Below are 19729 nucleotides of genomic sequence, written 5' to 3' on the forward strand. Positions count from 1 at the left end.
ACTCTCCGGTCCCATAGGGTTGGATGGATGGACCGGAGAGGAGAGAGGAGGGGCTGGAAGAATCGCTCATCTCTCTGTGGTCTTACGGCTACTGTTTGCACCGCTTTTTGCATTTCATTTCAAATCAAACGGAACCGTCATGCAGGACTTTAAACAACCATGTCTTTTCATTTTGCTTTTATGTGAGAGGTTGGTTGTTCTCGATAATGTTTTCCTTCTCAAATACTGTAAAGGTTCGGTTCAGCTTTGATTTCTTTTTAATATGTATTGCAGCTTAATATATACATGGTAATCTGTATTACAAGCCCAAGTGCAGAATTTATGCGGCATTGTAAGCTTTATATATTCACGATGTAACTTATACAACTTGTATATATATATATACTGTATTCATATTCATTTGTGTCCACTGCTTAATCAAACCCTTTCTAGCCTCAAACTGAAGTCAAAGTGAGAACAATTGCTGATTACAGCTGAAATAACTCGTCCATTAATCAACTAGTCGATTGAAAGAAAACTATAGTTCTGCTCAATTTTGATAAACAATTAATTATCTTACACTTTTGTAATTTTTGAAGGTTAGAAATACCAAGAATTCTCTCATTCAAGCTTCTCCAATGTGGATATTTGCTGGTTTACTTGGTCTTCTATGATAGTAAACTGAATATCTTTCTGTTTCGGACCTTGGACAGAAAAAACAAGCAATGTAAATATGTCAAATGGGGGTCTGGGTAATTTCCCCTATTTTCTGACATTTAATGGACCAAACATTTGATGGAGGAAATAGTGAGAATGGTTAGTTGCAGGCGTACTCTTGATGTAAGATGCACGGCACAACAGTCAAGTTTAATTGATCATCTTCATCCTAGTTAAATTCACACACATTGCCAAGATGCTCGACTCCGGCTCGCTCAGATTCATCCTGTACGGCAGCAGGTGTGCATGGAAGGCTTCTTCCTCTAATAAATCGAATGATTTCACACGTCTGACGGTCAACATGTTGTGAACGATAGTCTGTGACTCTGAAAGGATATTAAAAAAAGAATCCTTTGTAGCTGTGATTGAAGGTTGACTCCAAGGACTGTATGTTCCGTATGCGTCCGCGAACCGCACAAGTCTTTCACAAACCACAGTCACTCAAACACACACACACACACACACACACACACAGGCCTGTCGTTGCCATAGAAACTCTGGTTCCAGGATGATTCTAATCAAGCTGCTGATCGTATCAGTCACACGTTGTGCCTCGCAGACTGCATTCAGGTGTTGAACACACAAATACCAGCAGTAATTACAACACACTCATTTTTATTTCATTACATTATCGTCAAGGCCAAATCACAAATAAATAAGGAAGGAGACACTTGCAATAGTCCTGCTCGCAGGGCCACTTAACCACAAAAAACATGGTCGGTAACAGAGATTATTAAATATGTCGACAGGAGACTTCACACCTAATTATTGGTAGTATGAATGAACTTGAACCATCGATCCCCTCCCCTCTCAACCTATTTACAACAGGAGTGGTCTTTGCACCGCCCACTCTCTTGGCCTTGCCAGGACGCGGCGTTGTGTGCTATCAACCAAACATGGGGAGTGCTTCACATTCTTAAGACCCCTGAAGACGGCTCACGTGTGTTAGAAGGCAACTAGTCACCTCTAGCCAGGCAGAGGAGAAGCAGCAAACAGCACAGTACAGCTGCTGACTTTCCACTGAAATGTCAGGAGAAAGAACCGGAAGAGAGGAACGGCATTATGATAGTACCGTCCATTTTTTTCCTTAAATGCTAAATGAACCCTTGTACATTGAGCTAGACATCTGATAGGAGACGTAGTTAAGAGTACCTGACTGTATCATTATTAACGCTAAATGCCTTCAGAACAAGCAACGCAAGACTTGCATTCTAAGAGCTGTGGGAGAGACCTCGCCCCTTACAAAACACTTGATAATCTTCTGCCCATTAACCTAACAGTTCAGCAAGTAAAACATACAGTAACTAATGTGTGCGTCACACAGGAGATCAAACGAATGGCAGTTGACCCTTTTATATACATTGCACATACAGCGTCATACAGCAAAACCAAATTAAAGATACAGAAATGTATCTGCTCTCTATGAGGTCCGGTGACTTTTATGCTATGTACTTACAATTCAACAGGAAGTGTATTTATGAAGGAATTTCTTCAGTTCGACTGGAGTGCGATCCACTCATTTCTCTCTCTAATACATATTCAAGTGTTTTGGTGCTGTTGCACACTTTTCAGCATGCAATTTGTACAATGCCAAGTATGTTTTTTTTCTCCCACTTTACAGTCTTATTAAAAAGCATTACATCATTCGAGGACTACATTGTTAAGCACAGTGTCTCTCTACCACCTTCTTCATTCCTATGCTTGTTTTCCTACAGGTCGTCCCATACGAGCAAAAGGCCTAAACATTCATACACTACGGAGGGGCGGCTGTAAGCGTTTTTTTTTTTTTTTTCCCTTCCTATATAGTTGAGTTTAAATTTTTTTTATAAATATTGCACATTCATTTTGTAGTTCATATTAATAAGTAAAAAAAAAAAGACAAAAGTAACTAGACCTATGGCAACAAGAAAAGATAACTTGTACAGTTTTGCCAAAATGTAACTGGGCGAACTGATGTAACTGTTTTTCTAAGCTGGGCAAAGTTTCCTTGGAGACATCCATACAGTGCATTGGTCATGACTGGAGGAATACGTGGCAGGGCTACGGTATGTCAATGAACCAACAAAATAACCAATAAGACACCGGTTAGGATGCATCCAGGGGCTGCGAAGGTGGGAGAAATAAAGAAGAGCAGGGATGGAAACAGTCCCAATGGATGCCTTTTACGACTGCAGCAAAGGCCGAGAGCAGAGGGGTCTGAAGACTGGATCGCTTCTACGAGTCCAGTCAGTAAACACACAATAAAACGTGCAAACTGTGGGACACGGACAGAAAAAAAGGGAGGAAAAGATAACAACAACAACAAAAAGAAGCTTGTAAACAAAGCTCATTAAAGTACATTAGCATAAACAAATTGGCAATAAAAAAAAAACAGGACGATGAAAAAAGTAAAAACCCTCAGAATGTTACAAACATAAAATAACATTAAAAAACATCTTGATGCTCAATCTCTCGTGGCTTTGCAACAACGGTTCCTCAACACACAAAAATACTCGTCAATGGGTTTCAAAGCTGACAAACCAAACATGAAGAAAACATCGTGACAACATTAAAAAATATATATAATAGAGATCCCTGCATTGATTCCAACCTGACCGTTTACTTAAAGCACAGGAGGGATCCCTCCGTCAGGCTCATGCTGCCAGGTATCTGCACCACAAGTCCACGACCATGCAGAGCTGCTGGAAGGCTCCAAACAGCAGGGGGGGGGGGGTGGGAAGAAGAGAAGCAACAAAGAGGGCGCGCTGACATTGATCCAGATATACGTCGAGCCTGACATTTGTTTCGCTTCGAGTCACGCGGACGTCCGACTTTGTGCGCCATTCACGGTTGTCGTAGCAACTCAAAAGGTCTAAATCCATCAAAGGGGACCAGAGAGAGAGAGTGTGTCCATGTCCGGCTGGTTCAGTCGTCTGTGAGGGACCTTCTGCCTTCTGGTCTCGACAGAGAGCATGAAGCTGGATTGAAGAGTGTTTTTTTCCCCCTCTTTTGATCGAAACTGGTCGTATGGAAGCTGAGGAGGCTGTGCATGAGACGCTCTTTACTGTAATGATGTGTGATTGTTACCTTGTATCTAAAGTATAACTCCTCTACAAATATTCCAAGTATAGTGGCTTCTGAGCTCCTTGTGTATGTGTGTGTATATATATATATATATATATATATATATATACACACATGTTTGGAGTGCGTTTGTGTGTGTTATTTTCCACCGTACATCCTCTCAATGTCGTCTTGGTAGTGTGTTTTCAGCTCCTTGCGTTTCAGTTTGAATGCGTCGGTGACTAACCCGGTCTCCGGCGTCCAGGGCTCAGCACTCAGACGGATCTTCTTGGGGATCTCAAATCGCTCCATTTGTGCTGGTTGCGGGAGAGAGAGCAGAATCACAAGTTAGAGTGACATTTACAGTGTTAACACTGGTGCAAGGCAGACGCCGTCGCACCCGATCTGAACTGTCAAGTTATGACAGAGAGGAAACAACCGCTTTGGTTTCAGGTTTCATTGAGAAGCCTTTTAAATCAGACAAAGAGGACGGACGGGCTTTGTTTCCCCCTACCTGAGAGAGCGGCCTCGGTAATGATGCGTAGGACCTCTTTCTCCATCTGGGAGTTGTTGCACATCTCCTCCCATGTGCCCCTCACCTGCAGCTGCTCCGCCAGCACCATTAGCTGCTTGTGGTTGGGCACCACGAAGCTTATCACGTACGACTGGTCACTGAAGAATGAGCAGAAAAAGAGTCCACAAGTTTAGTTTTTTTCAATATTAACAAGAGAGAAAACAGAAAATCTGAAGAAAAACACTGGCTGGAATGTTGGTGAGGCTGCATTTAAAAATAGGAACTGGAAGTCTGGAAGAAATTGATTGAGAGAGGATTCTACCTGTTGGCATAGGCACAGATGTTGTCTATGAGTGAGCAGTTCTTCAAAACAGCCTCCACTTTTCCTAGAGAGACGTACTCGCCTGCCTGCAATTTCACCAGGTCCTTCTTGCGGTCTGTAGGGGGGAGAACACGCGTCACAATCCTGATACATGTCACGCTTGTGCAACACACACACACACACACACTTGCACTCGTTTGAATTATCTCGTACCGATGATCTTAAGGCATCCGTCGGGGTAGAACTCGCCGATGTCTCCCGTGCAGAACCATCTCTGGCCGCGCTCGTCGACAAAAAAATCCTCCCGGTTCTTGGTTTCGTTTTTGTAGTAGCCCATCGTTACATTCGGACCGCCGATCAAAATTTCCCCCCGGGGGTTGGGCTTGTCTGTGCTGTAGTAACCACCTAGGGGAGCACAGACCCGATTAGGATATCAATGCACTTGTTGCCTTCTCTGAAGTTGGGTGGTTGCCAGTTGACTCACCCTCCTCCCAGTCCTTCAGCGTGATCTCTGAGCAAACCAGTGGAGCACCAACCCGCCCTGTGCTGTAGTCCCAAACTGTAAAAAAATAAAATAAAAAAAAACAGCAGCGACTCCTGATAAATTAAGGTAATGACTACAAATCAACTTCTTTTGCTAGTCTGTTCATTTTCCCCAAAGGGTGACATTGGATATCCAGCACTCTCTTACTCTCGCTGATGGTGCCGGCTCCACAGGTCTCCGTCAGGCCGTAGCCCTGCCCCACGGGGCAGCACAGGCAGATGTTCATGAAGTGCTGTGTGGCAGCAGAGAGCGGAGCTCCGCCAGAAAGCAGAACCCGCATGTTCCCTCCCAGGAGCGCACGCACCCGTTTAAACACCAGACTGTGGGGGAGGTGGTGGACGGAAACAGAAATACACAGCCAGGAGATGATGAGTAAGGGGTGGCGGAGACTCCAACAACAACAACAAGACTGGAGAAAAAAAAAGCCATTCAGACTTTTATAAAGTTGATAAATCTACATAGCATCCAGATGTTGACTTCTACTTGAAGAATCCCCGTGCAAACACAACATTATACAGTGATTCACATAGAGAAGAGGTTCCTACACCCTTTTGTCGAGACTCAGCGTTGACAGGAAGTTCACACTAGGTTATGTTTAGCCGAGTAGTAACAGAGGTTAATATTCGCCAACGTCTCCGCTGGTGTCATCAGGAATATAACAGGTGTTTTACCTGTCACAGAGAGGCGTGCTGTAGCCCTTGGAGATCTGCTCCATCTTGTAGTTGTACGCCAGCACAAAGAGCGTCTTCTGGAGTTTGCTCATCTCCTCGACTTTGGTCATCACATTCTTGTAGATTCGATCCATGATCTCCTAAACGCATCAGGTGGGAAAACTCTCAGTGACACTTTAAGTCCATACTCTGTGGCTCTTTAGAGTTTAATAATAATAATAATAATAATGTTAGAAATGTTAGTTGGAGGCCATGTTACTAATACATTTGGACTGATGGGTTTTTGAAATAAAAAGGACTTACTGGTACAGCAGCCATGAGAGTAGGTTTCAGCACACTGGTGTCCCCTTTACTGCCCTTCTTTATCTTGGTAGACTGTGAAAATAAAAATAAATAAAAACATATGTCAACTCTCAGTTACCTACTGACAAAGTGACCATAAGCATCTTGAATAGAATCTGTAAAAAAATTAAAAAAACAGGGTATCAGTCAAGTTAGACATTTTTTAGAGGGCACTATAAAAAGCCAAAATACATGATTGATCATTTTCATCTCAGCTGGATATACAGAGCACCGAAGTCTCAGCAATAAATGTGACACACTGTGCCTGACATGGGTTCGGTACCAGCACTTGTCCTCGAGTACCCTTACTTCTTATTGCGCACTGACACCTCCTGGTGACTCTGGGTACGCACCCCTCCCCAGAGCAACTGCGCAACAACGTTCGAATCAGGCACCGCATACAACACATGCTGGCCACGAGGTAGGTGTGTGTGTGTATGTATGTGTGCGTGTGCTTTTATACACTGACCTGGTCAGCTAGAGTCTGAGGGGAGGAGTAGCCGATGCGACAGCCGTGAGAGATGCACACGAGTTCAGCGCTGAGCTCCAAAACGTGCGCTAGCGGCAGGTAGCCAATATACGTGTCCGTCTCACTGCCGGCACAGAAACATCGCAGGTTAGTTTCCGCAATAGACGCAGAAGAGAACACAGTGAGGTAGGTGGTGGTAATTACGTGTGTGAGGAAAGACGTGATATTGTATGTATTTCAGAAGCAGGAGGAGATATTTTGTAGATATTTGGAGAGTTGCAGAACACAGGGGAAAGGAGAGGAAGTGAATCTGGTATTGGCATACTTGAGGTTAGGGAGTCGCTCAGCCATGCCAGTGATGCCAGCAATGATGTTGCCATGGGAGATCATGACACCCTTGGGGATGCCCGTGGAGCCGCTGGTGTACATGATGACCGCGATGTCCGAGGACTCCGACTGTCTGCGGTCTACAGCTACTGCAGAGGCAGGAGAACAGAGGGAATGGATCCCACGGTAATAACACCGTTATTAACCGTAATAACACTGTTATTAACCGTAATAATACGTTCGTGTGAAGAAGTCTCTGCTCACTAAAGTACAGAGATGTAAAAAAAAAAAGATGCTTTTCAAACAGCTGTATGCTGTGATAGGGTCTGAATAATTGTCAATATATGCATTGATTATTTTCTCAATTTATGAGAGGAATGAAGACCAAGATGCTCGTTTTGCTCAAACAAACTGTCCTGAAGCCAAGGATATTTTATTTTTAGTGAAATAAACTAAAAGAAGCAAATCCTCATATTTAAAAATCTTAATTTTCTACAGATTCTATAACCAATTATCAAATAAGTATAAGATGATTTAGGATTGTTTTTAAGCCTGATCCCCTCTTTCAATTAATCACAACGCAAATTATTGATATCTTCCATGTAATTCTTGTTTTCTACGTGATTGCGAAAGGAAACTTGGCTAAAATGAATTTAGAAAATATTTCATATGGACGCTATATTGCGTGTTTTATTTGCAGTATCCAATCTTTTACAATATTCCAGTGTTTTCTTTTTTAAATACGGTAAGAGGAAAATCATCAACGTGGCTCAGGAGATAGTCTTCATGTAAACAGAATTTCAGTTTCCACTGATTTTCCTAAAAAGTCGACCGATGTCATTGTGACGTTGGGTGTTTGGAAAGTGTTTTATTTGACCTCTTCCTGACTCTGTTATGCACAGCGCATCACTCCAATTACACATCAGGGTGTTGGCTTTGTATTAAGCCTTCACTTCCCATTTCCCCGACAAAATTAGAAAAACCTTTTTAATCACAGCGCTCAGACACTCACTGTTGTCAGGCTTGGATCCCATCTCCTTCACAGCATCCATGCTGTAGACCATGATGCCTCTGGGAATGTTCGGCCAGCTTGTGGGTTTACTGTCGACTACAATGATGTACTGCAGTCTCGGCATATCACACACTATGGCCTGGTGGAGTTGGGTGTAGGAGGGAGGGAGGGAGGTGGGGAGGGAGAAAGGCGAGCGAGAGGGGAAAAAGTAATCATGCAAATAGAACCGAGCTTCATGATCAAGCCCTAACACTACACACAATGAACAACCCGTAATTCTGAGAATTTTAAGCACATCACGAAGACCGATGGCGACAGCAAAGCAGGTACCTTGAGACGGCTCTGGAGCAGGTCTTTGCTCGTGATGATGTGCGTGATCTCCGTCTCGTTCAGGCCGTGCGCGATGGCCGTGGGTCCGAGAGTGGAATACAGGGTCACCACTGTCAAATGCAAAGCCGGTTAAGTCTCAAGTCCTTCACTGTAGGTCGGAGACCGCATGAATACACACGTGTTTGTCTTTCCTGCCACTCACGTGGGAAATTGTACATGAAGCAGGCTAGTGCTGCTACCATCCACTCTGCTCTGGTCTCACAGAAGATGGCGATGTTACACTGAGGCGTCTGGCCGAGCGCTGCCAGGCCGCTGCCGAAATTCTTTGCCGCCTCGTAGGTTTCCTCGTACGACAGCCAGTTATAGTTTCCTAGTATTACCTAAAACACACAAAAGGTGATATGTTCAGGATTATTTCCAAATACTACACCAAACAACATGGACACTGATGCATGTACATGCATTCTAAAGGCCTGGTATGTGTCAATATGACAAATATGAAGAGAGTGCTTAAATGATTTTAGGAACCTGTGGTATTTACGTCATTGGAAATGAATATGAGCACCGTTCATCTGTGTCACAATATAATAAAGGTAATGTGCAATATGCACTGTGAAAGAGGTCCGGTGTTGTTACCGACACATCGCTCTTCATACGCAGTCAGTTAGCGCCATCTACAGGGCTTTTGAAGCCACAACAGGCGTTAATGAGGAGACTCTTCAGCCATGAGACAAAAGCACCGGTAACGCTGCTGCTGCTGCTGCTCTTCCACCCACACTCCTCTCACACTGTGCACAGTGGCAGACGTCTCCGTCACAAGCTAACATCCTGTAGTCCCTCGGATTCACCTAAAGCTTTTCATATACAGTTCTGCACCTACGTGTGATGAGCGGAACCACCCACTGACTTGGCTATATCCTGACAACAGACCAAACAATTTAACAAAAAAGAAAGAGGATGATGGTGATACACAATCTGTTGCATGTTTGCCAAAGGAACAGGAACAGCTCTCTAACCTTCTTGAAGACCTTGCCGTTGGGCTGGAGCTCATCCTCCTCACTGAGCACCTCCCTCGTGCCCAGACAGTCTCTCTTCGGAAACCGACTCGCAGCGTACTCAAACATCTTGTCCAGCGTGTCCACACTGGGGTGCAGCCATGCCGCCAGCTTCTCTTGGCTGTTGACGGCCCTGTAAGGCCCCGCCGGGTGTCCGCTGACCGAGCACGCCTTGACCCGGCGAGCCCGTTCCAAGTTGTTGCCGGCTCCGGAGAAGAAGTACCAGGGTATGAAGGTGATGACCGAGTACACCCAGACGACGGAGCGGAAGACCTGCAGCAGCAGGGGGTTCATATCCTCCTTCAGCTTCATCTTCGGGAGGATGAAGTCAGTGGTGGAGATGAATCAAACCGGACACGCAATGATGCGCTGCGACTGGCTGAAGGTGGTTCTTTTGCGCAGCAAGTCAAACAGACCTGCAACAGAGAGGCACAATGTGAAATTTTAGAAGGATAGTCTGGAATAAAAAGATGCATCAGCACATTTGGCAATATTGCACAAGCATCAAATGTGTGCTCCTGGTAAATGAATCCCAGCTTGCCTGAACAACATCTCTGTCTATTCTTAGGCCGGCTGTCAGTCAGCACTATCTATTTCACCAACTCCGCTGGCCTAGTTGATCCCATCACCAAGGAGAAAGCATGACGCTGCGACACTTAACAACATATAATAATAGTGCTGGAATGATTAGTTAATTAGTTGATAGACAAAACATGAATTGCCTCCGATATGTGAAGATTTGCTGCTTATTATTTTCCATTTTGTTTCACAACCAAAAAAACTTTGCCTCTCTAATTTTCAGGAATTATACACCTTCTCCCTATGCCTCGCCAGTAGCTTGCAACTCACACCCCGAGGTGTACTAATGTGTGCAAATTAAGTATTACAGCACATGTTAAACTAGTTACTGCCCTAATTTGTTTGACTATACTACCAAAACCTTTGGATGGACTCTCTCAGCTATTCTTAGTGCACTTATGGCCACAGTGTGATTTGCAGTGAGCCAGAACTAGCGACAGTGACTGTCACTGTCACTCTGCTGCTTCCAATGAGAGGGCCAGAGGTCATGTGGGATGTTAGCGTAACCTGCTCGGTTAATGTAACAGCACTGAGAAGAATCCAACATTGACCGACGAGGTGGGCCCCACCTGGCCTTATGCAAACACAAGCTACAAAACACAATATTACTTAGTCATCGAGTAGCTCTTATCGAGATAAACTCATCTTTTTTTTTCCTTTTACCATGCTACATTTCTACAGTAAAAAGAGACGTGTTTGCAGATATTTGACTTCAGTTAGAGCGTGAATCCTCAGTGAGTCAAACTAGGCTACCCAGCACTGATCACCTGCACTGCACACGCTCTTGTGCTGCTCCGGTAAGGACTGTGACACTATGGCCGTGACAAAAAAATAAAATCCAAACCTACATGGCCCTGTGTGAAAAAGTGATTGCCCCCTAAACCTAATAACTGGTTGGGCCACCCTTAGCAGCAACAACTGCAATCAAGGGTTTGCGATAACTGGCAATGAGTCTTTTACAGCGCTGTAGAGGAATTTTGGCCCACTCATCTTTGCAGAATTGTTGTAATTCAGCCACATTGGAGGGTTTTCGAGCATGAACCGCCTTTTTAAGGTCATGCCACAGCATCTCAATCGGATTCAGGTCGGGACTTTGACTAGGCCACTCCAAAGTCTTCATTTTGTTTTCCTTAAGCCATTCAGAGGTGGACTTGCTGGTGTGTTTTGGATCATTGTCCTGCTGCAGAACCCAAGTGCGCTTCAGCTTGAGGTCACGAACAGATGGCCGGACATTCTCCTTCAGGATTTTTTGGTAGACAGCAGAATTCATGGTTCCATTTACCACAGCAAGTCTTCCAGGTCCTGAAGCAGCAAAACAGCCCCAGACCATCACACTACCACCACCATATTTTACTGTTGGTATGATGTTCCTTTTCTGAAATGCCGTGTTACTTGTACGCCAGATGTATTGGGACATACACCTTCCAAAAAGTTCAACTTTTGTCTCGTCAGTCCACAGAGTATTTTCCCAAAAGTCTTGGGGATCATCAAGATGTTTTCTGGCAAAACTGAGACGAGCCTTTATGTTCTTCTTGCTCAGCAGTGGTTTTCGTCTTGGAACTCTACCATGCAGGCCATTTTTGCCCAGTCTCTTTCTTATGGTGGCGTCATGAACACTGACCTTAATTGAGGCAAGTGAGGCCTGCAGTTCTTTGGATGTTGTTCTGGGGTCTTTTGTGACCTCTTGGATGAGTCGTCGCTGCACTCTTGGGGTAATTTTGGTCGGCCGGCCACTCCTGGGAAGGTTCACCACTGTTCCATGTTTTCGCCATTTGTGGATAATGGCTCTCACTGTGGTTCGCTGGAGTCCCAACGCTTTAGAAATGGCTTTGTAACCTTTTCCAGACTGATAGATCTCAATTACTTTGTTTCTCATTTGTTCCTGAATTTCTTTGGATCGCAGCATGATGTCTAGCTTTTGAGGATCTTTTGGTCTACCTCATTTTGTCAGGCAGGTCCTATTTAAGTGATTTCTTGATTGAGAACAGGTGTGGCAGTAATCAGGCCTGGGTGTGGCTAGAGAAATTGAACTCAGCTTTCCAAAGATGTGATAAACCACAGTTAATTTATGTTTTAACAGGGGGGGGGGGGCAATCACTTTTTCACACAGTGCCATGTAGGTTTGGATTTTTTTCCCCCTTAATTATAAAAACCTTCATTTAAAAACTGCATTTTGTGTTTACTTGTGTTGTCTTTGTCATATATATATATATATATATATATAGATAGATAGATAGATAGATAGATAGATAGATAGATAGATAGATAGATAGATAGATAGATAGATAGATAGATAGATAGATAGATAGATAGATAGATAGATAGATAGATAGATAGATAGATATAGATAGATAGATAGATATATATATATATATAGATATATATATAGATATATAGATATATAGATATATATATATATAGATATATATAGATATATATATATATAGATATATAGATATATATATATATATATAGATATATAGATATATATATATATATAGATATATATATAGATATATAGATATATAGATATATATATATATAGATATATATAGATATATATATATATAGATATATAGATATATATATATATATATAGATATATAGATATATATATATATATATAGATATATATATATATATATATATAGATATATATATATATATATATATATATATATATATATATATAGATATATATATATATATATATATAGATATATATATATAGATATATATATAGATATATATATATATATATATATAGATATATATATATAGATATATATATATATATATATATATATAGATAGATAGATAAGAGAAGCAATTTGATTCTCTGTACATTTCGTTAGGTGTTTTATAAGAATGCAGACAGCAACTGCCTTTACTATTAAGTGCTTAAATACACGTTGCATGAACCGTCCCAGTCTCGCAGGTTGAACATGTTTCACCTGTCTGCAGCAACTCAAATACCACAACCAACTGACACAATTCTATTGTACTTAAAAACGCAGAGAAAACGCACAAAGAATAACAGCCACATCAGGAGGGTAAGAACGAACACTTGTCACACAGGTTCAGCCATGGTCTACTTTACTTTGAATGAAGTAGACACACCTGCTCCCAACAGCAACGTGCGACATGATGAGAACCACAAAAAGCTGATTAGATAAGAAACTAACATTCCTGTGACACAGTTATAATAAACCGACCACATATTCGGATTTAGAGTCACTAAAATATCACAACCCATCTATGCGCATCTGTCACATGTTTGCCACAAAGCTGACTTTAAGCCCACATGCATATTGTGATAAAAGTGGTATTAAACACACACACGCATGAAGATTTGTTAAAGTACTCTGTGTTCAATAGTGGAGAAAACTGAGCTTTCTGTTAATACATTTGGAGATAAACACCACAGATGAATACAGCTTTCAGCTCAATAACAGTCCATAATGATTTTATCGAGCTATAATTTGATACTAAATACATTTTATTCCACATTGCCAGTATCTGAATGAGAATCAGGACAACAGGATGTGTATGACGTGAATCTTGTGATGATTTCACGCATTTTCTCCATCTCATCATTTACATCGTTGTATCGGATAAAGCGTCGCCTTTTATTAAAACAGGCTTCATGTTGTACTTTTACTTGCAATGTTATTTACCTTTATAATATGTTATCCGCGTCGGTCCTTTGAGAAGCGCTGGAGACGTGTGTGGTGCCGACACTGTTTTGATTTGTGTATCGTTATTTTTGATTTGCGGTAGAGACAATCACAACACAGTACTGTTGTGATAACTTGTACATCATTCTAGACATTATGTGTGACGCTATCAAACCCAAACCGGGCAAGGAGACACCAGCTAATAGCCAGAATTTGTTTCACTCCGCAGTATGCGTTTCTGAGGCTATACGAGGCTAGCGGCGAAGCAGCATCAACATTAGCATCTAGCGGACAGCTCAAAGACGCGCTAGCAGCTAGCATACCGGGCTTCGGCTAACCACTGCAGCTGCTGCTGGCCCGCTGCTAGTGAGCTACAAATCAGCCACTTTGTCCAAATTCAGTTCAGAACCAAGAGGTGGAACTCGCAGCTAACGTACGGGACATTAAAGGCGACGTGTCGCGGTGGTTAGCATACCGGTAACAACCAGTCCCTCTCTAAACATCTGCAGAGCGCTCACGCAGCAATACATTCTTACCTCTTCTCTCAGCCGCTACGCCTGCGTCTTTGCGGGATCGGATCGGGGCTCTTTATCCTTGTAACCGGTGATTTGACATTGTGTTGAGGTAGTCTGTTAACAGGGTGTGCTTGGTTATAAATCACAACTGCTGGTCTGTTGTTAAACGTATATAAAAAGTAAGTGTAATTCGAAATTTGACCATCAACTGGCCAGTGCAAACAGTCCGGAAGCTTTGGAGTGACGTCATGACACTTCTCGGTCAGCGATTGGAGCGCTGGAGGTGGCGCGTGCTTGGGTGCGCGGGGACGTCAGTGAGGTTACTAGCGTTCACAACTGTCGGGACCGTCAGTTTGGGAGAGACACGCGGGTTGACGGTTCGTTTGAGTGTGTCACCTCAGCACCGTATGCGTCAACCGTTATTCGACCTGGCAGCGCGACCAGGGTTGAACGCGGTTTATTCGGATTCGCTTCCGTGTTTATTCCAAGTTGTTGAGCATCAACTACATTTGTTCAACAGACGAGCGAGACAGAGCGCACACGTGTGTTCACGAGACAAGGGGAGAGACAAACTAAAACTGAAAATTATAGCCGAGCTAAATATGTAAAATAGTTAAGGCTACGTCTAATTCATCTGTCTGTGTGGGACTGCAGACCGCGAACAGTCAGCAGCGGGTCTTCCCACGCGCGTCTCCTTGTTGAAACATGGTGTGATAGTGTTTTAAGAGCAGAAACACCTCCACTCTGACTTCTCTCTATTTATATACTAGATGCTTATAAACTAGTCTATAGCCATAGTGGCCAAAGTCGAAGCCTGTAGACCTGAAGTACCTCACCGATGCAATGCTCCTTGAATTACATTATATTTATGAATGGCATACTATTTATAAATATAACCGACCGTGAGAAACTGCGGAAAGGTGCAGCCCAGTAGTTGGCTTGCTTTCAAAAAACAATAAACAAACGTCAGATAAAGGGAAAGAAATAGGAAAACGCCAGATAGGTTCATATATAATACTGCCTACTTATTTTGTTTTTATGAATGTGGTTCTTTTCGTTACAAAAAACTTTTATCAGAAATGAAAAGACATCAACGTCATACCAACATTTCTAAATATAAGTTTATTGTATTTGAATACCTAAATTACTAGTAGGCCTACAACCGACAAAAGAAAATATTATTTACAAAACAATTCAGCTCCAGTTAGTTTTTACTGCAACCACCAGACATGATTCAATATAATCCCAATTTTTATCAAGATTTGAATTTTTGTCAGATACTGATACAGATACTGATACAGACAGTACTTAAATACTACTCATTGAGATGGTATTCAAAGTTATTTTGAAGACCACTTAAAACAATGTATAGTCTTAAAAAGGAGTGCCAGATTTGAAAAACTTCACTGTGTTGTCATGAAGTTCAGTTTCTCACCTGTAGGTCCAAAACTGCAGTAATATGTATGGCTCATACGTTGCCAATGCAAAATAACCTTCGGTGGTGATAATGTATGTTTTCCTCATTTTTATTAAGTAATACCCAACTGTATCTCACACCATATAGCTTTTAGTGCTTGCAATAACTTTTATATACTGATTCCAGGGATGTAAGATCTGCACTGCTGTCACTCAATTTGCTGGTGAAGTTACAATGTGGTGAAAGTTTCCCTTCTTCCCAGCTGTCTGTCAAACTACTATTTTTGGCCTTGGCGCGTAGACAATGGATGAAATATAGGATGACGAGGGAGAAGACAGCGCACCAGATGAGGAAGAGGGCTGTGGAGACAGATGGAGGAAGAGGGGCTGCCAGTGAAGACGCTGGGGGAGGACGATCCTCGTACCAACTCAATAACCCATAAAACTGTAACGATTTAATTTATCCAACAAAGCAAATCGAATACACAGATTGATAGAATAACAGTTTCTCTCCCTGCAATCGCTGATAGAGCCATCTGCAGCTAGTCACACTGTTACGGTAGAAAAGTTGATATAGTCTGGTCCCCTAACAGTTACTGGCCGTCAAAATATCTCTTGGTTTAATGCACTTTGTTGTGTTTTGGCCATGTCTGATAAACGGACATTTAAAAACACATTACATTTGCTTTATTCCTTGTTTTTGTTGTTTTGTGCCCATACCTCTACTTTATAACTGAACTAGTTAATCGTACTGAATAGAGAGACAGCAGGAGGCTGTGGTTTAAAAACAACAAGCAAACAAAATAGATTTTTTTATGTAGAATTCATCATTTAAAAATGTAAACAGGGTTCGTATTTTCATTTTATGCAATCCCTCTTTTATACTCCAGAGGGAGTCATTGCACATTTCTTTCATGAGGGCTTTTGCACTGGACTCTATCTTAATGCTATTTGTTTCAACTTGACAGAGAGAAGATCCAACACTTCCAGAGAGGAAAGTCTTCTTTGACATCTGAAGAGCTACGCAGCAGAAGTGAAACGGCTAGGTAAGCCATGTTTGACACTTTGACCCTGCACATTGATCCCTTCTCACTGGTCTGTTGAGTGTTTTTCATGCTTGTTAGGCCATATGTCTGTGCATACATAGTGCGACAAATACATGCATGCAAACACACAAGGTCGTGCCTTTTCCTCCTCATGAACGCACGCCATCATGTGATCACATGACCGAAGCCATGAGCGCTTATACAGAGTGGTGATAATCGCTCTCCTCAGGCTATGTCTGAGGTCATCTTGATAGGACAAAAACCCGTCAGAGGGCAGATGTTATGAGCAAAAGGAACACTTTCATCTGCTCTGTGAAATTCCTGTGTCCAATCTGATAATTACACAAGGACACACTTTGCACACACTTAAAGGCAAGACACGGGAAGAAAGGGAATATCCTGGAACCGTCTGTCTCTGGGGGGACCCCGTCTTTCTTGACAGCATGCACAGTGGCTAATGGCTGTTCCCTTAGGATCCACCTATGACAACCACTGACCAGTGTCATGTGACTTGTTAGGGTGTTTACTTGATGATATGCTTCTTTTAAGAATTCTTACGGCTCTCAAAGACTCTTCCAAACTCTGAGAAGACCAAAATTAGAAGATCTTTTGACAGAGGTGTCTCGACAAGACGTCACTACATTCCAATCTTTGAAAGTAAAACAACTACACTTATAACTTTTGAGCCCTTGGCTGATTATGAAGCCCCTTGACGTCCAGTTGGATTTATAGGGAAAAGGGGGAGGGGGGGGGGGGGGGGATTGTTTGGGGATTAGTGAACAAAAGGATCCTTCTCTGTCATCAAAGAGGATCTGCTCACAACTCATCCCCTGCTCTGTGGCGACAGCTTTTCATTTTTTTTCCGGGAGAGGGAGTGACGGCTGGAGGGAGGAGGGAGGGAGGGAGGGTGGGAGAGTTTGATGGCAGGGGATGCAGATTTCAAAGTAATCTTTAACTTTAAGCCCTGCAGTGCCTGTGAAATGAAGCCCCCTGCCCCAGACACAGTGTTGCCTGTGGCTCCCAGTGGAAGCCTGCCACCCCTCTTTTTTTTCTCAAGCTTTTGTCACGGGGGGGGGGGGGGGGGCATTTAAGTGGCATTACTCACCGACTGGATGGCCAAGTGAAGGAGCCCCTTTGAGAGACCTGAAAGAGATGGATTTTAACTCCTCAGACCAGTGTCGCCTCTTAAAACAACACTAAGTGGAGATAAATACCCACTGTGTTATTGTGATTCAGCTAAATGGAGACATCTTCTTGTATCATAACTGATCCAATAACCCAAAGCTATAGAGAACTGACAGCAGGGTTCGTCTCATCATAATTTTCTCAAACATAGAAAATGATGACCGGGAGGAGGCTTTTTTTTTTTTTTTTTCCAGAGTGATCTGGGCATGGACCAAGTCGTTAGTGGAGTTTATATGTTCTTGCAGTTTATATGACTGGGAAAGCAAACATTAAGCCCATCATATGATTTAAAGACCCCATAGGAGGTCTTCCGCACCTCCATTGTCTCACTACTTTACAACACTGCTTATTTTGGCCCTCTACCCCAAAGTTATTTCTCTCATCTTGTGAAGGCTCATGTCCCCTCAGGGTCATTGGCCCGGGATCCCCTGCTGACCTGGTCGACCACGGGGAGTCGGTGTAATCACACAAAGGTGGTTATGGTGTAATCAGTTCCTGTCTTCGGCAGAATGGGTCCTGTTATTAGTAATGTCGGTGGCAGAAGAAGAATATAATGAATCAGTCACATACCCAGCTTGACACAGACACACACCTGCGTGCACAGTTTCTTAGCGCCTTATGAAGCCTGTCGTGTAATTGCAGCGCATGGAAACAAGTGTGGGAGGAGAGAAGGGTGGGATACTGCTGTAAAGAAACAATTATTCAAGTCAGTGTCTGCTAACGTTTCCATTAGCAAGACAAGTCAATGAGCTCTTTCAATGATTCTAAGCCGTCTCAGCGTAAGCATTTGTCATGACATGCCTGCATGTGCACATTACAGTTGCATACCATTTAAAGGGAGTAAATATCACGAATATAGAGTTGCATACAAGAGGTGCATTCGGTAAGAAGAGCAAACAATATGGGAAGGTATTGAAGATTCACACACACTGTATCCAAAGGTGTTGTGTCGTACACTTATATGGTGCAGATATAGCTTAAATGTTTTATGGATGACATAGAATGTAGCCAAGTTTTGCACAAGCCATGATGCTCCTATACGACCACCCATTTAGGTCAAAAGGCCCTTTTTCACAGCAGATATTTGAAGTCATAAAAAGCCAGATAATAACATCAACGATGGCTCTGTTCCATTCAAGTGTCCCAGTAAGTCTGGCAGCAGCTAAACGGAATTCAGTCACCAATGATTTTATTATTTACACCTGTGCTTTTCCAAATGCAAGACATTCGTCCACGAACACTGATTAAGGCACGAGGATGCCTGTGCACACTGAAATAAATGAACAGATTTCAGTTGAATTATGCTGACAAGGCTAAGCTTGTGTATCCCAGCTCTGCAGCCGGAGAATCACATTGCATTAGAAGTGAAGGAACCGAAGTTGCTTGCGTCAGTTTCAGACCGGTACCTCAACGTGCACACCAACCACGTGAGAACGAGCGAGACCAGGGCGAGGACGCTGGCAACAAACAAACAGATGGGGCCCACGGGCCACGCGGTGTTATCGACGTTATGCACAAAGATGAGGCCCAGAAATAAGAGCACCACCATGGACAGGAAAGAAAAGATGGCGCACACGCAGCCGGTCATGAACGCAACTTGTTTGCACGTCTGACAGCCGCCGTCGCTCTCTGCGGAAGTGGCTGAAGAGACGCCGGCCGAGCCTGTCTGCACAGCCGTGTTTGATGAGTCCACAGCCTCGCGCGTTTCGAGCGGGAGCGCTTCGGTCAACGCGCTGTCGTCGGGTAGGTTACGAACCCGATATTCCGGCACCGGAGTTCTGCGGCGACACACGGGGCAGCCGATTCTCCATCCTCGACCCTCCCGGAAGTGCAGAGCGTCGAGGCAGAAGGTGTGGGAGCAGCTCAGCAGTTTGGCAACGTGGCGGTCCAGGTCGAAGTAGTTGAAGCAGATTTTGCACTCGTAGTCCTCGGTCCCGTCAGGCGGAGCCGAGCCACGCTCGCCTCCCGTAGCGACCGCCTCCGCCAT

The 19729-nt window shown here is 43.3% G+C and overlaps 2 protein-coding genes across 2 annotated transcripts; both read right to left on the reverse strand.

Moving 5' to 3' along the window:
• Positions 1–1291: 1291 nt before the first annotated feature.
• acsl3b (acyl-CoA synthetase long chain family member 3b) lies at positions 1292–14305 on the reverse strand. Its single transcript, XM_076098393.1, has 15 exons — positions 14117–14305; positions 9286–9740; positions 8472–8649; positions 8270–8379; positions 7940–8078; positions 6926–7076; positions 6601–6724; positions 6093–6164; positions 5790–5929; positions 5266–5438; positions 5059–5133; positions 4788–4979; positions 4575–4689; positions 4253–4410; positions 1292–4055 (listed from the first exon to the last, which is right to left on the reverse strand). The coding sequence occupies exons 2-15, from the start codon at positions 9634–9636 to the stop codon at positions 3898–3900; spliced, it is 2136 nt and encodes a 711-aa protein (XP_075954508.1). The 5' UTR covers positions 9637–9740; positions 14117–14305; the 3' UTR covers positions 1292–3897.
• A 4785-nt stretch (positions 14306–19090) lies between these two features.
• LOC142955941 (RING finger protein 228-like) lies at positions 19091–19729 on the reverse strand. Its single transcript, XM_076097209.1, has one exon. It carries the CDS (start codon positions 19727–19729, stop codon positions 19091–19093), a length of 639 nt encoding a protein of 212 aa, XP_075953324.1.

This window comes from Anarhichas minor, unplaced genomic scaffold (assembly GCF_050575085.1).
Source record: "Anarhichas minor isolate MPS153535 unplaced genomic scaffold, ASM5057508v1 ptg000024l, whole genome shotgun sequence".
NCBI lineage: Eukaryota > Metazoa > Chordata > Actinopteri > Perciformes > Anarhichadidae > Anarhichas > Anarhichas minor.